This window comes from Aythya marila, assembly GCF_965140915.1.
Source record: "Aythya marila genome assembly, chromosome: 20".
In the NCBI taxonomy this organism is placed as follows: domain Eukaryota; kingdom Metazoa; phylum Chordata; class Aves; order Anseriformes; family Anatidae; genus Aythya; species Aythya marila.
The window spans coordinates 4262832-4281311 of record NC_139061.1 but is presented as its reverse complement, the minus strand read 5'-3'; the positions used below and the strand labels follow the sequence as shown (position 1 = coordinate 4281311).

At 41.6% G+C, this 18480-nt stretch overlaps 1 protein-coding gene across 1 annotated transcript; it reads left to right on the top strand.

Moving 5' to 3' along the window:
• The first annotated feature begins 12049 nt into the window (after nt 1–12049).
• IFT22 (intraflagellar transport 22) lies at nt 12050–15578 on the top strand. The gene is made up of 5 exons (XM_082776154.1): nt 12050–12137; nt 12391–12470; nt 12561–12650; nt 13354–13556; nt 14500–15578. Exons 1-5 carry the CDS (start codon nt 12099–12101, stop codon nt 14646–14648), a joined length of 561 nt encoding a protein of 186 aa, XP_082632280.1. The 5' UTR covers nt 12050–12098; the 3' UTR covers nt 14649–15578.
• Nucleotides 15579–18480: the final 2902 nt, after the last annotated feature.

The window sequence follows — 18480 nt, the reverse complement described above, 5'->3', positions numbered from 1 at the left end:
AGTATTTCACCAACTCAATTCAAGATAGAAGGGGCAGGGATGCATGCTGGAAAGCCAAAATGGATGGAAGCATAGGAGGAAATGGAAAGAGGCAAAGGCCAGGTTTTCAAAAAGCAGCCCCAGGAGGGCCTTCCTCCTGCACGCTGCTCACTTTCTACGCAGGAGACAGTCTTGAACCGCTGTGTCAGAGAACTAATCTATTGGACACGTGGGTACATGAGGTTCCCCATGGTCTGGAGCGTTTTTCAGCTCCTTAGTCCATTTGGCATACCTGGGACATAAAACATCACAAAATGTTCTGTGAAAATATCTATAATCTCTTTAAAGATATACACCACATGCAAGCCAGACAACAAATGAAGTGGGGGCAATAAAAGGAACACTCAGTGTTTAGTCTGATTTTTGTTCAGTTTAGAATGAAAAAGCAGTGGAATGATACAGCAAAAGAGGGATTTCTTTTCTACAAGGTCTTAAGGTGGCATAGAAAGGTAGCAAAGCACTGTCATACCTGTAAGAGCAAAGTCCAGCCCAGAACTGTAATGTCGTCTCAACTGTTCAGGATCATTCACAGTATTGCCAAAGTCAATAACAAGCTGAAAAAAAAAGAGTTAGATTATTGTTAGAGAACAAAAGAATCATGGCAAATAAATTTTGAGGCCCATTCCTTGCATTTTGTGAGTGCACTTTTCATGTGTATACTAAGATGAGACCAAAGCAAAAGCAGCTTTGTTCTACTTGATAAAACCTTGTGAAGTTTTACAATTATTAAATGTCCTTTTGATGTTCGATAGAAGTCAGTGATTAAGACCATCTAAACCCAAACATAATTTGGATAAAACCCTTGCAGCTTCCTAAGGAAGCTAGATTATTTCCTTGTGATCTAACAAAGCAATCAAGGAACTTTGGAAAATCAAAAGAGATGGGTAAGAGCTTAGTGACAGTAAGAGTTAAACATCTCTATTATAAGTTAAATTATGAGATTACTAAGTTTATTGTAAAATGTCTATTATTAAGGCGTCAAACCAAACCTGAACCAAACTGAAAGTCTAGAGGACTGTGTATTTTTTCTAAGCTAGGAGGAAGGCAGTGTGTTTTTTCCTCAAGATTTCTTGAATCTGACCTGGCATAAATCAATCAAAATGCAATAGACCTGAAAACAGTCACACAAGCAGTTTGGCATATGGTAAACAGAATATCCAGTGGTATTGTATGAAGCACAAGAAATGATCCAGAAGTCATGACTTTGGCAAAATTAATTGACCTTAGAGAAGAATTTTGCCTGAGTGAAGCACTTGTGTGGGTATTATAAAGCAATATAGTGGATAAAATATCTTAGATTGAAACATAATTCAGCAGATGGAAAATTATTTATTTAAAAGATCAGTGAGACAATGCCAACATGGAGTGGATTTACACATATCACGAGCATTATTGTGTCCTGGGTTGAAAAAATTATGTGATCTTTGATGTCAGGCAAAAAATCCCCCAACTGGCCATGCACTGATGCTCTGACCTGCACATGCACAAGGCCTCTGACACACCCCTGACGTCCGGGATTCACCAAGAAAGCTATAAAGCAGGGAGTCCCACAGGCGTGGTAAAGCCAATGCACAGCAGCACCAGGACTATTGCGCTCAAACCTGCCACAGCGGAGACGCAAATAGAAGCCAGGAAAGACTGGAAGTTGATTAATGCCTCTTCCTTCTCCCTGCTAGAAGGCAGGATCTATTACACATAGATTACTCTTGGCACAAATTTGTCTGCCTTGTTCTGAAAGGCCTCAAGACAGAAACTCCCCATGCTCTTCTGACAACATACTCCAGTGCTTCCCTCTTTGTACGGGTAGTTTTTCTTAACATCCAGCCTAAGTCTGTTTTGTTGTAATTTAAGCTCTCAATGTCTTACTTTCTCCATTATGGACATAAAAAATGATCCTGTCTCTCTTTGAGCAGACTTTTAATTCCTCAAAGTACTTTTTGAAATGTTTGAACACCTCTCCTTGCCTTCTAGAAGCAAAACAATCCAAACTTCTTAAGACTTTCCCTGTAGGTCATATGTTATATTCTTCTGATTCTTTTTTGTTATTTTCCCCTAGTCTTTCAAGCTGGTCTACATCTACCTCATAGCACAGCACCTGTAACCTATACCTCTGTGCAATATCTTTTCTGCACAGCCCTGTTGAGGATTTGCCTTTTTGGCATCTGTACATCATTGTTAATCCATGTTTAATTTGGGATCCTCTACCTTTTTTCTGAAGAACTGCTGGCCTGATTTTCCCCATCCTTTATTTGCTAGTTAAAACTATTTCTGCCAAAGTGCAGTGCCCTGCAGTTGTCCTTAATGAGTTTCATCTTATTCTATTCAGATCACATCACCAATTTATCAAGACCATTTAAAATTTTAATCCTGCCTTCCAGTGTTCTTGCTTTCAGTCCCAGCTTCGCCTCATCTGCAGATTTAATAAGCATTTTTCCTCTCCCATCACTGAGATCACTAAAGAAAACATTGGGAGGTCTGTCTTCATGTCGATATCCTCAAATTATGTTCCTGATCATTAACTGTTCATTAAGCATTATTCAGTCCCAGAGGGCTGTCTGCTTCCTTGATGCTGTACAGGACATAAACACCGACCTTACAAACTCTCCAAGCCATGGACAATCCTGAACTTCTACCACAAAACAAAGCACTTCATAACACGTGGTGGAAGAAGCTACCAGATGGCAAGTCTGCAGTTTTCAATGGAGTCACTGACAGCAAGATATCCAAATCCAGTGCTATCCAGACACTTATCTGATTTGAAAATCTATCTTGACTCATGGATTCTCTCTGAATTCCAGAGAAGCAGGGACTTTCATGAAGAAAGAATGTTTCGGTTTTGGACTCTGGCCCTGAAATCCTCCTACTTCGCAAACTCCCTATGGATCCAGACTGTCTGACTTGAGCACCCCACCATGATTGGGAGTCCAACATCCCTTTCATATTGCGCAAGTGACTTAAACGGGTGTGGGCTGACCCCTTTCCTAACGAAAATAAAGGCAAACAAAACACGAAAGTGCATCTGGAGAAGAGTACCCTCCTCCCAGCCCCTGTACACCTCAAAAACCTAAAATGACCTAAAGTTTCACCCTAGGTGTCTGCAGGTAAGGTGGATTAGTACCAGGCTCATGCTTTCTCCCTCTTCTCTCCTTTGCCTTATTCCACAGATTCCTCACCTGGCAGCCATCTGTCCTCGCACACCAAACTTCTTGCCAGTCAATGCCTTCCTGCACTATCTTTGCCTCTAGTGGACCTCATCACCCATGTTGTAGGGCCTTCTGCTGCCTCGGTGCTGCAGGTGTTTCCGAGCTTGCCCTGGCATGGCTTTCAGCATTTTATGTGTTACTGGTAAACAGACAACCACAATCCGCTATCATACGCGTATTTTCCTTACAGATCTACCCTCACCTTATTATGCTCTAAAGCTTCTAGTTTCAAGGGACCCCACCAGTAACTGACATTACATATTTCTTGAAGCATTCACATGAGCCTCTCCCTTCTCTGTCCTCATTCTTTTCCCAAGATTCTGTTTTTTAAATTAAGTCTCCTTGTTTTCATAGACTTTGTCTGTTTCAACGTGATTAATCCTCTTCATTATTTTAAAATCATTGACTGAATCACAGAAAGATCTCTTTTTAAACAAGATAATACCAAAGCTCTTCAGTCTTGCTTTATAACTTAGACCTGAAAGGCATAGTATTATTTTCATTCTCCCTGCTTTATCCCCTTAATCATATCCTTCTTAGGTAGAGTGAGCACTACTGAAAAGAGCACTCTGAACAAGAACTCACCAGTGTTTTATGTAATAACAGTAACACCTCTTTTGATATATACTCTGTTCTTACCGTAATGCAACCCAACATCCTGTTCAGTGGTTGGGGTCTTTTTTCTACAGCTGTGTGTTAGGCTGAGAGCTCTGGGGATTATTTAAAGAGAATATTCTCCAGATTTATCAATTTACCATTATGAATATTTTGCTCCATTCATCCTGAGGTAAGTAAACCCCAACGCTGCTCAGTGGCACTGCCTTGCTCTTTAGCTGGCTCTCTACCTAATCTCCTCTCTTGAATCTTACAGATTCCTCCATGGAAGCAATAAAATGGCCACTAAGGTGCTAAATGCGAAAGAATCATTGTAGGCATTAAAGGCTAAAGTCACTGCAAGGCAACTGGATCCAAGTATTTCTTGGCTATGCACATATACACTAATGTTAGCTTAGGTGTTCACAGAATGCTCTATTGTCACTAATGGATACCACACCTAATGGGCCTGGTATTCAGAATCCAGCCCTCTCCCAGGGCCCCTGAGTGGCTATGTCAAACCAGCTTTAGTCTGAGCACCTTCCTGAACCAGTTGCATACAGATTGCCCTCCCCTCCTGGCTTCCATTTCTAGACGACCCAAACTGGAACTTCTGAAGTGTGCTTTGCAACTATTCAGCTCCTCACATAGACTGCAGGTCTCTTTTTCACCACAGGAAAAGCTTTGTCTCTCTCTGCTTTCTCTTCTGCCTAAGAGAGATCAATCTCTCTACAGATGCAAAACCAATCCCTAAGTAATCCTCTGGGTTTACACAGGCGCGTAGCCCCTCATACCACCAGGTCCCAGGCAGGTTGGATACACAGGCTATGAGCAAAAGGAATCTGGTTCAGCTCCCTGACCTACGAGAGCTCTCTGTCAGTGCCTCTCTTTACAACTAGGTTTTAGTGCTTTGTTGCATATCATGGCTATTGTAAGGATAATAGGAATGGAATAAAAAACAGCATGGTATAAAACAGTAGAAATCATGGAAGAAAAGAAGAAAACAAATAAAGGAAACAAGATGAGACATAATCTAAAGAGATAGATAAATTGTTCTTTTCTTGGCAGAAAGGAAATGATGAAGTCTATAAGACGCTATAAAATGTTTAGGCTGATTGTTGCCTAAAAAAAAAAAAAAAAAAAAAGTAAAATCTTTCAACCAGACTAAGCAGAATTTTGGTGTGCAATGGAATGGTAGGACGAGACTATCAGCCTCACAGTGTGCCTGGAAAGAAGTGTCTCACAGCAAATATGGTTTGGCTCAATTCACATCTTTTGTATTTAACTCTAAGATTGTTGTGAAAAAGCCACTGCAGTGCCCCAACCGAAGGGTGATGCACTATTTTGCATTGAAAACAGGTGTTCAGCTGGCTGGCTTTCTAGCAGAGCACAGCAGATTTGTCCCAGATTTTCCGTACATGATCTCTAGGTAATACTTGCCTTTTCTTCACATGTTTCAAGAAAATTAGATAATTATTTTCCATGTTCTGAGACTTCCCTGAACTGACTGACAATAGATTTGCAGAGCTAAGCTCTATGTTGGGTGGAGAGGGAGTCTGGCCAGCTTACAGAGGGGGTGAGTGGACTTTGGAAAACGCAGTGCTGCACTTCTGGAGCATCTCTGAGAACAGCCACAGCTTGTAAGACGTGCCCAGGCTCACTGCAGTTACAGCAGTGACCTGCTGAGGCGCAGTCTCTGGCTGGGGAAGACAAGGGCAAACAGTCTTGATAACCCAAGCACTCATTTCCTTAATTTTGAAGCTGTGTTACATAAGGAACTACATTTACTGAAACTTCCCTCTGTGTTTATTCATTTCAAATGGCTTTGAGACATAGTTTCTTCAAAAGACCATGCATAATCAATCTCCATTGTTCTGTATATATTTGCAGAAGATAACGACTTCATTAAAATATGGCGGGCTATTAACAGCAGTAAATATCCAGTGCTAAACCTTAAGATGTAATGCAATTAAAGAAGAAATACGAACCTAAGGAGGTTAAGTGCAATCTACCATTGACAGTTACATTTGATTTGAATTAAAAAACACACACAGAGGGTAATAAAGGGCCTCCGTACATACTTGGATAACAGGAAATCCCCTGGATGTAAAAATAGTGAATTTAAGAATGGAGAGTATAAAGGTCTAGTTCAAATTAAAGATTTTATGACTGAGGACTCCATTAAATCTTTGAACACTTACAGTAAAGAGTCTGGAACACTTCCAGTCCAATTCTTTATGTTCTCACAAGTGACAGATTATACTTCTGAACTTATACAGCAAAAGAAAGAAAGAGTGATTGTGTTAATCCATCTAAATCTGAAGCTTGTTAATTAAGATGAAAACTATAAAAACCTGTGCTTAGGTGAAGAATAGTATTTTTATAACCCAGCTCATGATAACCTCGCTAGCTAAGCCAAAAGTAAAAGATTTTAATTCTCAAATTATTGAGAACAGTAAAATAATGAACCACTTAATACTACGTGATCAACAATCTGTACTAAATAGGAACTCTTTGGTACTCCTCAGTCTATTTCTCTTTCTATACTTCCAAGTCATTCCTCGTGGTGTTTAAAACACACAGTACAACATGCTTCTTCTAACTCCACTCCCACCTGCAGAAATGCAAGGATCCTCAACTGCAGCAAGTCCACAGTGGCAGGCCATGATCGCGTTGAAGTGCCAGTCTCACACAATTGGGTATTTATAACTCTAAGATATTAGGGAGGACCTTGCAAGTGAGTCGCACTGGAAAGTAATGTACTACCTTTCCCAGGCTTCAAAGGGAATTGAGACAAAATTATCAAGGCTTTTTTTTTTTTTTTTTTTTAGTTGAAGGTGTAGGGTTAAGCATTCATCACTGCATTAAGCAAAGCAGCAAGGATTTGAGATCTTGTTTCAGACTCCTCAAAACATACTAATTACTGGTATAAATCTGCTGTCTCTAATGGCAGCCTGCCAAGGGTTAATTGAGCCTTAAATGAAAATGAATGTGAGATATCTGAAAAGACAGCTGATGTGGCCCAGAATGTTAGCAGAAACAAAATGCCTGGAAGGACTGTGGGGTTAAGAAACTCCTGGGTTTGGCCATAAGCTCCAAAGCAACTCACAAGTCAAACAGAGAATAAAAATGAGAGAAAACAAAGTCTTCCTGTTGGGAGGATGTGTTCTCCTTTAGGACCACATGGCAGTCCCTCTAAAAAGGAATCCACCCTTTATTTGCTTGCTTCCTTGAAGTTGTTGAGGATCTGGCCTAGGGTGAATAAATAGAACAGACAATGTTAATAAATGGAGACTCTTTCCAGACCAACAGGGGTGGCAGACACCACAGCTGTCAATGGAAACAACATTTACTTTGAAATTTTTGTACTGAAAACAAAAAGCATATGGGTCTAATAGAAAAGGTTGCAAGAGCTCCTGCGAATCACAGTTATCCCCTTATTGTCTTGTCTTAGCCATCCAGCACCCACTACTCTACCACCTAGGAAATGTTTTTTACCACGTATGCAGTGAGGTTTTTCACCCAGCCCACCAGGGCTGCCGTGCCCTCTTCTAAGAGCAAAGGGTGCCCAACACATCCCTGCACAATATTCCTCACCATCAGGCTCTGTTTCTCTTTGACTGCTTTCACCAAGAGGTACTGAGAACACTCAAAGTAAGAGTTCTCACTAATGGTACACCCATATGCCCAGCACGTATCTGCACAGTAGCTGAAGGAAATAGCCCCGTCCTTGTCCCACTTAGCCGTACCTCCACTGGTCCTTGTTCCCTTCTCTCTGTTAGTAGCACCAGGCAGTTGATTCAACTGAAAACTATTCTCTCTCCTTTCTTTTTTTCTTTTTTTTTTTTTTGGGTGGGATAGGGGATGGGGTTTTTCAGCTGAATTCAATTCCCTCTAAACTGGTAACTGGAGCAGGACTAAACAGATTTGCGGATGTGAACGGAGGCAATTCTATTACTTTGGGCGGGTGGTGATACAAGTTTATGCCAGATGTAAAAGACTACGTATCCACAGCACAAATTAAGAGTCCAAGCTCTGTCAACAGGCAATGAAGATTCTCCTAAACAAATGTTTCCGAAGGGTAATTCAGAATACCTAAACCAGAAGGCTAAACCAGAAGATTAGGCAGCATGAATGTGACAAGACCGTAATGTCTTAGTACTGTAATTCCCACAAGGAATTGCAGCTCTGTTTACTAATGCAAATGATCTGGGTTAAAGCAGAAATACTTTCACTTAATGCTTTTTTCCATGGAAAAATTGAAACTTTCCCCTGCTAGGGGGAGAGAAGACCCTCTGAAGGGCTCTCCTGCTAACACAATAAACATCTGTGGGTTCTTTCCTCTCAAACGCTATTTTTCTAGGGTGTCCCCCTCTGATGAAATAGCAGTCCCAGTAGATGATGGCAAACAATCCTGCATACCACATCTTAAGCAATGGTACTGTTCAGAACAGATCGGTTTGGTCTGCCTTAATGCAGGCAAGTTAACACCACGTTATTAAATGCACCGAGGTCACCAACCTCCATCAGATGATCTGCTTGATCCTTTTCTATACAAAAAAAAGAAAAAGAAAAAGAAAAAAAGTTTGGATTCCATACAGAAATCTGAGTCCTCCAAGCTGGAAGTAGTAGGCCTGGCCACTCACAGCCCACCCACCTACAGATCAAGATGGACTGGAACAACCTCCTCCAAGAGCCAGAAAAGTGAAGGGGGCTGGGAGGTGGGAGGAAGAGTTTCGTATTTCATCTACCACTTTTAATAGAAAACAGAGCGTGGTGGGGGGTTGAAAGGAAAATGGCAAATCCCTGGAGATCCTAAGTGCTGGCCTCTCAAGTCAAAGCTGTCAATCACACCACGTCCCCTCCGACTCGTGCTTCTGGCAGGGAGGGAACAAAAGGAGGCAATGGACTGGCACGTTCAGCCACTAGGTGTTACTGTTGCTCCACAGAAGGGGATCGGAGCAACCAGAATAAGCAGAATGAAACCTATCAGAGGCATCTTAAACAGCTTTAGCTTAAGAGGTAAACCATCAGAGCTAGATCTTTAGCTTCACGTACCGTGAACCAGAAAAATTAGAGCATTTTGGTGTGTTGTCTTGGAGGGGTCATGGAGGTAGACTGCTGCTCCCTGGGTGTTGTTTATACATCATTGCGTAAATGCAGCAAGTCAAATTCATGCTTGGGAACCACCACCGGCTTTGATGAAGGAACACAGGGAGAATTGGGTCCCTAGAGATGTGGCTGACTTCACGTCCACTGGTCAGAAAAATACATTGGCTACCGAGTTGTCTGCTTCCCTGCCTCTTCTGTGAACGGCCACAACCTGCCTGAAAAAAACTTTGCACTGAAACTGAAACACATCTTAACCAAGCTAGCTCTGCTGTCAGCCAGGTGGGCTCCTCAGGCAAGTCATTTAAATTTTTTATGCTTTAATTTTTCCATCTGTGAAGATCCTGATCTCCTCTGGAGAGGACTTTGAGATAACAGATAAATCAGAGCTGGTACTGTTCTTCTTAATGTAGTCCTTAATAATCTGTTAGTATGAACCAAGCAACAGGTTTTGCACGAGCCTTTTCAACTGCTTCCAGAATAGGTTTTCAGAAAGAGAAATACTGAACAGATTGCTTACACCGCCCTGGTAGCCACTTCTAAGTGAAACAGTCTCATGATAAAGAGCAGCACTCCACCGCACCCCTGTCAATGTACCTTAATGTCTTGTTCCTGTTTGGTCCTTTTACATAGCTCTACTGAAACTTTATTATTTTTAGGATAAAATAAAATTATTTTATATATTTTATCATGTTTAGGACAGCCACATCTCATCCAACCCTTCAACAGCCTACCTCAGTTTACCTGCTTAATCAATGAGGCGTTGAACCTCAGATGGATATCACTTCCCTGAGCTTCTTCAGCAACATGCTTCCAGTTTACAACAATACTGTTTTTATTGTTAAGTTTTAATAGCAAGCTTCAGCACACATGAATTGGTGTTTCTTCTTTTTTTTTTTTTTTTCTCATTCTATGCCTTGCCCCAAAACAATTGGTATAAACAAACAGGACATATAATGCAGGTCTCCGCCTGCATCCATTAGAAAGCTGTTTCTGCACACACACACAGTGTCATGCAACACACAGCAAACAGGCAGAGCATTTATTCTCATGGTAAGTCTTGCCATGTGGTTGTACTTCTAACCAAGGCATTATTTTCACACACAACTTGACTGCTCCAGGGTATGTTTCCCAAAGCTTGGAAATATTGTTACAGTGCATTAAACAAAGTACCAGTACTGAGCCACAAACTTATGAAAGATTTTTTGAGTTGTTTTCATAGGAAAAAAATTATATGCCACATTAAACAAAATATAATGCAAACTTAAAATACTGTTCTCCAAAAGACTGAATGATTTGCAAACGCTAAAGTATTCTCTGAAAGGTGACTGGCACTGCATTTTACTGCTGCTTCCAGTAAAACCTGTGGGCCTCTAACTTGGAGGCAAAGTCCTCTTATCTGCAGTTCAGGCAACAAGCATCACATGCCACGATAAGGTAATCAATGTGTCTTAGTTTGAATTCTCACAGAGATTTCTAGAGTGAAGAATAGTTTAGTGAAATATTATTGATAGCCTGCAATTGTTTCTGGCTGTTGAAGGAAGAAGGAGGATCTGTCCACGGAGAATCATCTGGAGATGATCATTTTTGCTTGCTACCAAACATTATGGTGGAAAAACTGCCATCTAATAAATGCAAGACTTATAGACCATTACCAGTATGGTCTGGAAGTAGTTCACTTACAGCTGGAGTTTTCTCTCTTCTGTAGTCTAACAAAGAGTTTGAAATAAGTGAAACAAAATGGCCTTGCTGATTTGCACACATGTAGTCTCGGCAAACAATACATCAGTAACTAACATAACTTTACTCAGGCCTACGGCAGATGCTGATAACATCAAATGTACTTGACTTAGATGCCTTTCAAAATGTCACCCTGAGTGGCTTGGCAGCTTAATTCCCACTTTCTAAAGCGACTTAAAACCCTAAATCACACGGATAAATCTGAAAATTGCAGCCTTAGACAGCTGTGCTCTCCTTACTCTTCAGTGGCTAACATAAACACACAAAGATGCTATCTGACACCTCATCTAAAAATTAATCCTAATTGCTTTCTGGGCAGCTGCACAAACAGCCAGTTTTACCTCATTTCACTCTTACCTCTTGTTCATTATTTTCCTCTTCTGCTTTGCTGTCCAAAATAGGTTTCTTTATATCACATTTCTCTTCACATGCTTGTGGACATGGCAGTTAAAGGCATGTGCCAGCTAATAAGAGATATGTCTTAATTTCTTCTCTCTGGGTCACCCTTTCTGTCTTTTCTTCAGAAATTACTATGCCTGAAATATGGAAAACAACACAGCAGCAGAAAGCGTTAACTACAAAATGTCCTATTTAATTGTGAATTTGGTCCTGACTCACACAAGGATCTTCACAAACAGAAAACACAGCCCAGTCTGCTACTACAGAATCATCTCTACTGCTAGGACCAACCACCACCTTTTGCATCGTCTTTGTCCAACCAGCCTGAAAACTATGGCCTGTCTGAAGTTTATAATCCCACGAGAAGCGCGATGCCACTGCCACGCTGAACAGCCCTCAACTACCCCATGAAAGCAGTGGAAGAGCCAAATCAGCCAACAGTGTGATAGAAAAGGCTGTACCCCTCAGCGAGGGCACAGAGCTATTCTGGTTCACATTTATTGGTAGTACTAGTAATAAACATTTACATTATGGTAGCGCCTAAAGGCCCTATTTGAAAGCTCATCTAAAACTGTTATTGTACCTGGGCACTAAACAGCTCTGAAGCAGTACATCTGTCTGCCAGATGGGTGTTTGCTGGGTTTTGTTTTTTTAACGGAGGAGTTGCCTCTTAAAAAAGCCTCACGCTTACCTAGGGAAACTTAATAAGAAGTTTCAAGAGATTGCTGCGCTGTTCACTCAGGGAGAACCCGCAGCTAAATCTGCTGCAAAACTCCAGGCTGGGACAGCACCTCCTCACACGAGGGAGGGACGCCACAGCCCCACTCGGGGGACACCGAACCTGCGGTCCCCCGGCTCACAGCGCTTCAAATCCGGCACGGGAGCACCTCGAGGCCCGAGCCGGCCCCCCCACGGGGAGCTCCGGCACGAAGCGGCGGCGAGAGGCCGCCTCCATCCCCCCGCGGGGCTCCCCCTCACGGCGGCGGCGCCAACGGCAGCGCGGCCGCGGCCGCCATGTTGAAGGCGAAGGTGCTGCTGGTGGGGCCCCGCGAGGTGAGCGAGCCCCCGGCCCGGCCCGGCCGCCCCCCGCTTGTCCCCGGGGCTCGGTGTGAATCTGGAGCGGCCTCGCCGGGCCCTGAGGGCCGCGGTCCCTCCGGGCTGCCCCGAAACGCGGAGGCTGCGGCCGGGCAGTGGTGGGAGGGGAGGGTGGGGGTAGGGTCGCGGTGAGCTGAGGTGAACGCGTTTGGTTGTTGTGGCTGGGGCGTGCTAAGCTCACAGGTGTGCTTCTCGCCCTCGTTTCTGCCAGGCTGGGAAATCCGTGCTAGCAAATTTTGTCTCGGAGAGCATAGAAGGGATCGGCAGCTACGTCCCGACGCAGGGAGTGAGGTGAGCAGACCCCAAGCGCTGCCGCCCTGGCAGCCTGGCCGTGGCCCTGTGCGCCGTGACCATTTGTGGGGTGGCTGCTTGCTTCCACAGGATCCTGGAGTACGAGAAGCCCAACTTAAACGGTAACAGCAAGGGAGCTGCGTGTCGTTTGGAGCTGTGGGATTGCAGCGGCGATCAGAAGTAAGTCTGTATTGCTGCTGCTTCCTCCAGGTTACTCAATTCCTAATGATTCTGCTTACACAACGTTCTCCTGCTTAAGGCCTAAAACCAGTGATCATTTTGAGTTGAGGAATAGCCCAGCCTCTTTACCCTATTATATATTTTTATAGCTTTCTCCCGTAGAGCATCTGATGCTTCCAGCTGACATTGCAGTTTGTTTTGGATAAGGACTTAGCATAACAGTGGTGTCCATAGCTCCTAGAATGGAGTATGGATACAGCAGACAGACAGAGGCCCAGTCTGCCACAGACTGCCTTTATCTGTTTGAAATTATTACCTGATGGACTTCAAACAATGTATTTATATGGTTGAAGCCCTAATTGCTAACGGATACAATTGAGAACTGGACAGATCTGTTTTTAGAGAAAAAAAATAAATATATGCATTTGACCAACCACTGCATTGTCAGGAAATCGTGGGACCAACTAACATGATAGGTAAACAAAAATATTTAGGATGTCATAGATCACTGGCAAGATTACTAACTAAAGTAACTAAACTACTAACTAAAGTAACTAACTAAAATAAAAGTATTAACTAAAGAAAAAGTAATGTGTTCTTGCGGAGAACTTTTTCTCTTGAGGAATAAAAAAACCTTAAGTTTGAGTATGTTTCCATTTTCCAGCTATCAATCTTACCATTTTCTGTGCACCTGTTTTTCAAGGTTTGAAACATGCTGGCCAGCTCTGATGAAAGACTCTCACGGCGTAATAATAATCTTCAATCCCGACATGCCCAGTCATCTGAAAGAAATTGAAATGTGGTACTCCTGTTTTGTGCAGCAGCAGCCACTGCTTGATAGTCAGTGTCTCCTGGTTGCACATCACAAGCCAGGCAGTGCAGAGGACACAGAAAATCTATCCTTAGGTAAGAAGATGGAAAACATAATGTACCAGTCAGATGAGTTTTTTATTGATCTCTTTATCTTTAAAATTGGTGATACCTTATAGCTTGCATTTTTCATGACAATCTTCCAATCCAAGAACTCTATTAGAGTGCTTTGCAAAAACAAAAGTATTGAACCTCAAAAGCCAGCTAGAAGGTGAGCAATATCCATGTTTCCCAAAAGGAAAAATAAAGATAAGCAATGTTTGAGTGACTTCTCTAACGCCACATAGTGAGTATGCAGCTGAGCCACAAATTGGAACTCCTGATATCTGTAGCCATAAATCATCACTAGCAGTTTTTCTTGCATTGAATTTCACATTCTGTTTACTGACACGTTTAAGCCTGCATTTTATTGATCAGAATAACTTTTTGAAATAAAAGGTTAATGATCTTCCTCTTAAAATTAGTATAGGTATGTTGTTATATATGGCAGAATTACTTGTGGCTGTCTTTATATATGAGAATACATATTTCCTCTAAATAGCCTATTCCAGTGCTCAGTGTTCAAAATTTGTTAAAAGTATTAATATATATTATATATTATGTATTAATATATATTAAGCTTAACATGTATCGTACCATAATTTTGAAGTAATCAAAGACTATCAATTCAATAGTAAAATTGCAATTCAATGGTGAATTGTTCAACTCTGCCTAATCAAATGTGAGACCAAAACCAATACTTTAAACCTTAATGATGGTGTTTGAAGAATTTAATCTAGCAGTAGTTACATTTGTTGTAATACCAACAAGTTTTGATACAGTTCTTCCTCGCATTGTTTGATACCTGGGGTATGAAACATTGGATACTACCAAATTCCAGCTGACTTCTTCAGCATGAGCTGTCCCTTGACCTTGATCGTAAATGCTCCTTTTCTAAAAGGAATATATCTTAACTATTTTATTTTTTTCACCTTCAAAGCTCACCCACTGAACAAACTGAAACTAATACATTCCAACTTAGAAGAAGATCCTGAAGATGTTCGGATGGAATTTATGAAATATTTCAGAAGCATTATCAACATAATAAATGAGAACAGAGAGAAGGAAGAAATGTCAATTATCTCATAACGTTAAAAGAAAGGGTTGTTTTCACTTTGTAAGCCATGCTAGCCTGTGATAAGGTTCTCACAACAAGAATTTACCAGTCTATAAATGCTTCAGAGAAAACACTGCACAATTTATGACTTAACCAAAAGAACCAAGTGCTGACATCAGATGAACTGTGGTGCCAAATAGATGGCTGCACATCCAGGAATTTGGGTAACTTTAGCTGCGCTTTGGTTCCATTTGGCATCAGAGGTACAGGAAGGTATTTTTTAATGTGTTATTGTAGACCAAAAGAAAAGGGTATTTGTCATCTCCTCACTTAAGAATGCCTTTTTGTAAAGGTACTAGGAGAAGAAAGCCTGACAGAACATAAGATTTGTGGAGTTCTGTTGAAGCATCTGAGTGAAGTGTTCATGTTAGCTGTGTTCCTGGAGAAGTTATGCTTTTGGAAGTCAGTTGAAACTGACTGGGGTAGAGATCTGAGAAGCAGTTGTGGTATGGAATCTAAATTTTAATGTTCCAAATTCTCCTTATCTTTCTGTCAAGCATCTGAGGAGAACACATTTCATATCTATTGCCTTGGCAAGGCAGAGTACTTTGCAGTCTTTCTCATGACTAGGCTTTTCTCCTATTCCAACAAAATTATCCTTGTTCGGGACAATGTATAGGACACTCTGGGAGGGAAAGAATCGAGGTCTCAGTGTAGTGGAATTACTTTGACCTATGCCAGGAGCTCCAATAGAGGGGAAAAAAGTGCTGCATTCTCCAGAGGAGGAAAAGCTGTTTCCAAACTAATATTACTGTTCCCTGTTGCACTAAAATAAGTGGTTTCATAGATGATTTACTTTCTGGTTTGTTTGGTTTGCACTCATCCGTATTCTTAGTGTGTTTTGTTGTGGAAGACATTTTTTGTAATATAATACTAAAGCAATAAAAACACTTTAAAATGTGTCCTTTTTGCTCTCAAAGGGAAAGTTAATTATGTTTTGTGGAACTCTTATCAACTTGTTTAATTTTTAGTGAGAAGAACTGTGATAAGTTTGCAATATATTTCACACTAATTAGATCTAACAGGAGAAGTTTGAAAAAAACTTGTCACAGACCCAAATAGCTGAAGAAATGATGAATGAAAAACAGAAGCATCTATCAATGCTGTTGCCCTTTTTTATTTTTCAAGAGGAGAACTTAAAGGAGAGAGGGCCTGGGAGCAGGAACTGCAGAAATCTCTCAGAAGCATCCACTTTTCCCTTGTACGGTAACTCACCTTGTGAGGTGTTGGATCAATGGCTTGTCAGAACTACATCTGACCCACTGCACCAATTTTTACTGGTTGTTTTATTGTAGGTTCCATGTCACCCAGCTGTATTTGAGCTGCAGCTGTTACAGCCTTTGTTCTCTCACTAACGTCTTTTAGTTAACATCCATTACAGAAAGTATGTTAAAAAATGAACTACTTAATGCATTTTAGTTCAAGACAACAGGAGTAAGAGTTACTTGTTCTTTTTTTCAGTGATATAAGTTAATCAGTCCACTATTCCTATTTTCATAGTTCTTTCTCTTCCGAGTTACAGTTGTTCTTTTGCAAATACTCTCCATTTACCAAGATAGCAAGAAGACATGCCTCAAAAATCTACTCATTTACACATCTTTCTCCTGGCCTTAGCATGTGATCAGGGCTTTCTCTAGCAAACTTCAGTGAGCAGTCGGAGCGTTAAGCCCTGTCACAAACGTATTAGCAGTAGCTCAGGTCTTTTCCTGGCCACCTCAAAAAGCCCGCAGCACTTCAGGCAAAAAATCATCATTCCCTTTCTTTTATGAACTCAGCCCACTTCAGTGGGACTTACTGCAGTAGTCTAACAATGATTTGACTGTAGCAGCTCAAAATAAGTTATTTTTACTGCTTTCAGGTAGGAGATTATTTTTCATTTTTTCATATACCACTTGAAGATTTCTACATTATGCTCAAAATCAACAAGCACATGGAGTCTGAAAGCCTCTTTGTTCCAGTTGTATGTTTTGCTCCCCCAGGTATTTTTTTGCTGATTATTAAGCTCTTTATTTCAAACAAAGGCAAGGGAGTCAAAGGATTAAAAGAAGATCTTTTAAACAACTGTAAAACTAATGCAGCAAAACCTACTGAGCTAAGCTTCAGAGAATTTAAATTTCAATGATATTCTGGTTTGCTCAGGTTGGTAGCAAGCTCATGAAGTTGGTACTGGTAACTCACACCATTCTTTTACTTTGTGCTTGGTGTGTTCACAGTATTTGCTGCCCCAGCCTCTTTTAATTGTCAGATAGCTCTTTCTGTGCTGCTAAAGCTAAAAGCTCCACTTCGTTCTGATGTGAAAATGAGGGGTACTGAAAGAAAACACCAGTGAGAGGAAGGATACCGTGAAAGAAAAAAGTGAAATAAGCAGTAAGAGATGAAAAGGTTGGAGTCAAATAGTGGGAGGTTGGCATTTCAACATCTACATTTTATTTATATGACTTCTGAAATGGCTTTATATGTTTGCAATCAGTGTCATAGGGTGGTCTATTGGAGACAGTTATTGGAAAATTCACAGTCTAACTAGAGAACAAGTCTTTTATATGCTGCCTTAGATTATTTTTTTTTTTTTGCCAGCTGTGTGGTGTTGGAGCCAATTTTAAAAATATACTGCCTGAATACAGCTTCTCCCAACAGCAGCATTTGGAGAAGGCTGTTGTGAAACCCAGCAAATCTAATTGGACTTGAAATGTAAACCAGTGCTTGAGTGAAGCCAGGGTTAAAATGTCAATGAACTATTCACCACCTTGCTTCACATAAAATGTTAACCATGATCTTCATAGATTCATAGAATCATCTGGGTTGGAAAAGACCTTCAAGATCACCAGGCCCGACCATCACCCTGACCTCCCAAATCCTATCACTAAACCACGTCCCTTGGTGCCATATCCATGTCTCTTAAATACCTTTAGGCATGGGGACTTCCACGGGCAGCCTGTTCTAATGCTTGACCACCCTCTCTGTGAAGAAATTCTTCCTAATATCCAACCTAAACCTCTCCTGGCGCAACTTGAAAACGTTTCCTTGTGCCCTATCTCTTGTCACCTAAGAAAGGAGACCCACGCCCTCCTCACTGGAACACCCCTTCAGGTGGCTGTAGAGAGCGGAGGTCTTCCCTAAGCCTCCTCCTCTACAGATTAAACAACCCCATTTGCCTCAGGCACTCCTCCTAAGTATTTATTCAGAAATATAGTTCATTAATGATTTATGAAAGGGGTCCACAGAGACACCCAGTTAGAAGAGGGGTAGGAGAATGTCAGATGTGGGACAGACATACGTTAGTCTCTGTCTGTGCACTTTGCACGCTGCCGTTCCACTGCTATCAGTAAGTCTGCGGAGCTTCAAACATTCCCACAGCACGACATTAGCCAGACTGGGGCTGTGCAGCCTTATTTGTTTGCCTGAAGCGATGCGGTTAGCAAGTGGCTCCATCCATACTTCTGCTTGTGAGAGCAAAGAATTACCCAGGCAAGTTTAAGGAAACCAGGAACATGAGGTAATCAGCCACAAGTTACACAGAAAACAGTTAGTTGGCAAGCCACAGGTTTAACTAGGAGTAGGAGCAACTTAAGAACAAAAGAGCAAGCTTGCAGCAAAAGCACTATATTTTAACCCTTCCACACTGAGGATCTTACCACCATGCCTGGAAGTTTGGAAAGGCATTTTGGATGACCTTTCCAAGAAGCGGAAGGGTAGGTAGAGAATCCGTGAAGTCTTGTCAGTTCCACCAGACAAGTGCAGCCTTCTCTACCTGTCCTCAGTCCCTTAGAGCAAACAGTTTGTCTCCCCTTCTTGTTCATGCCAGCA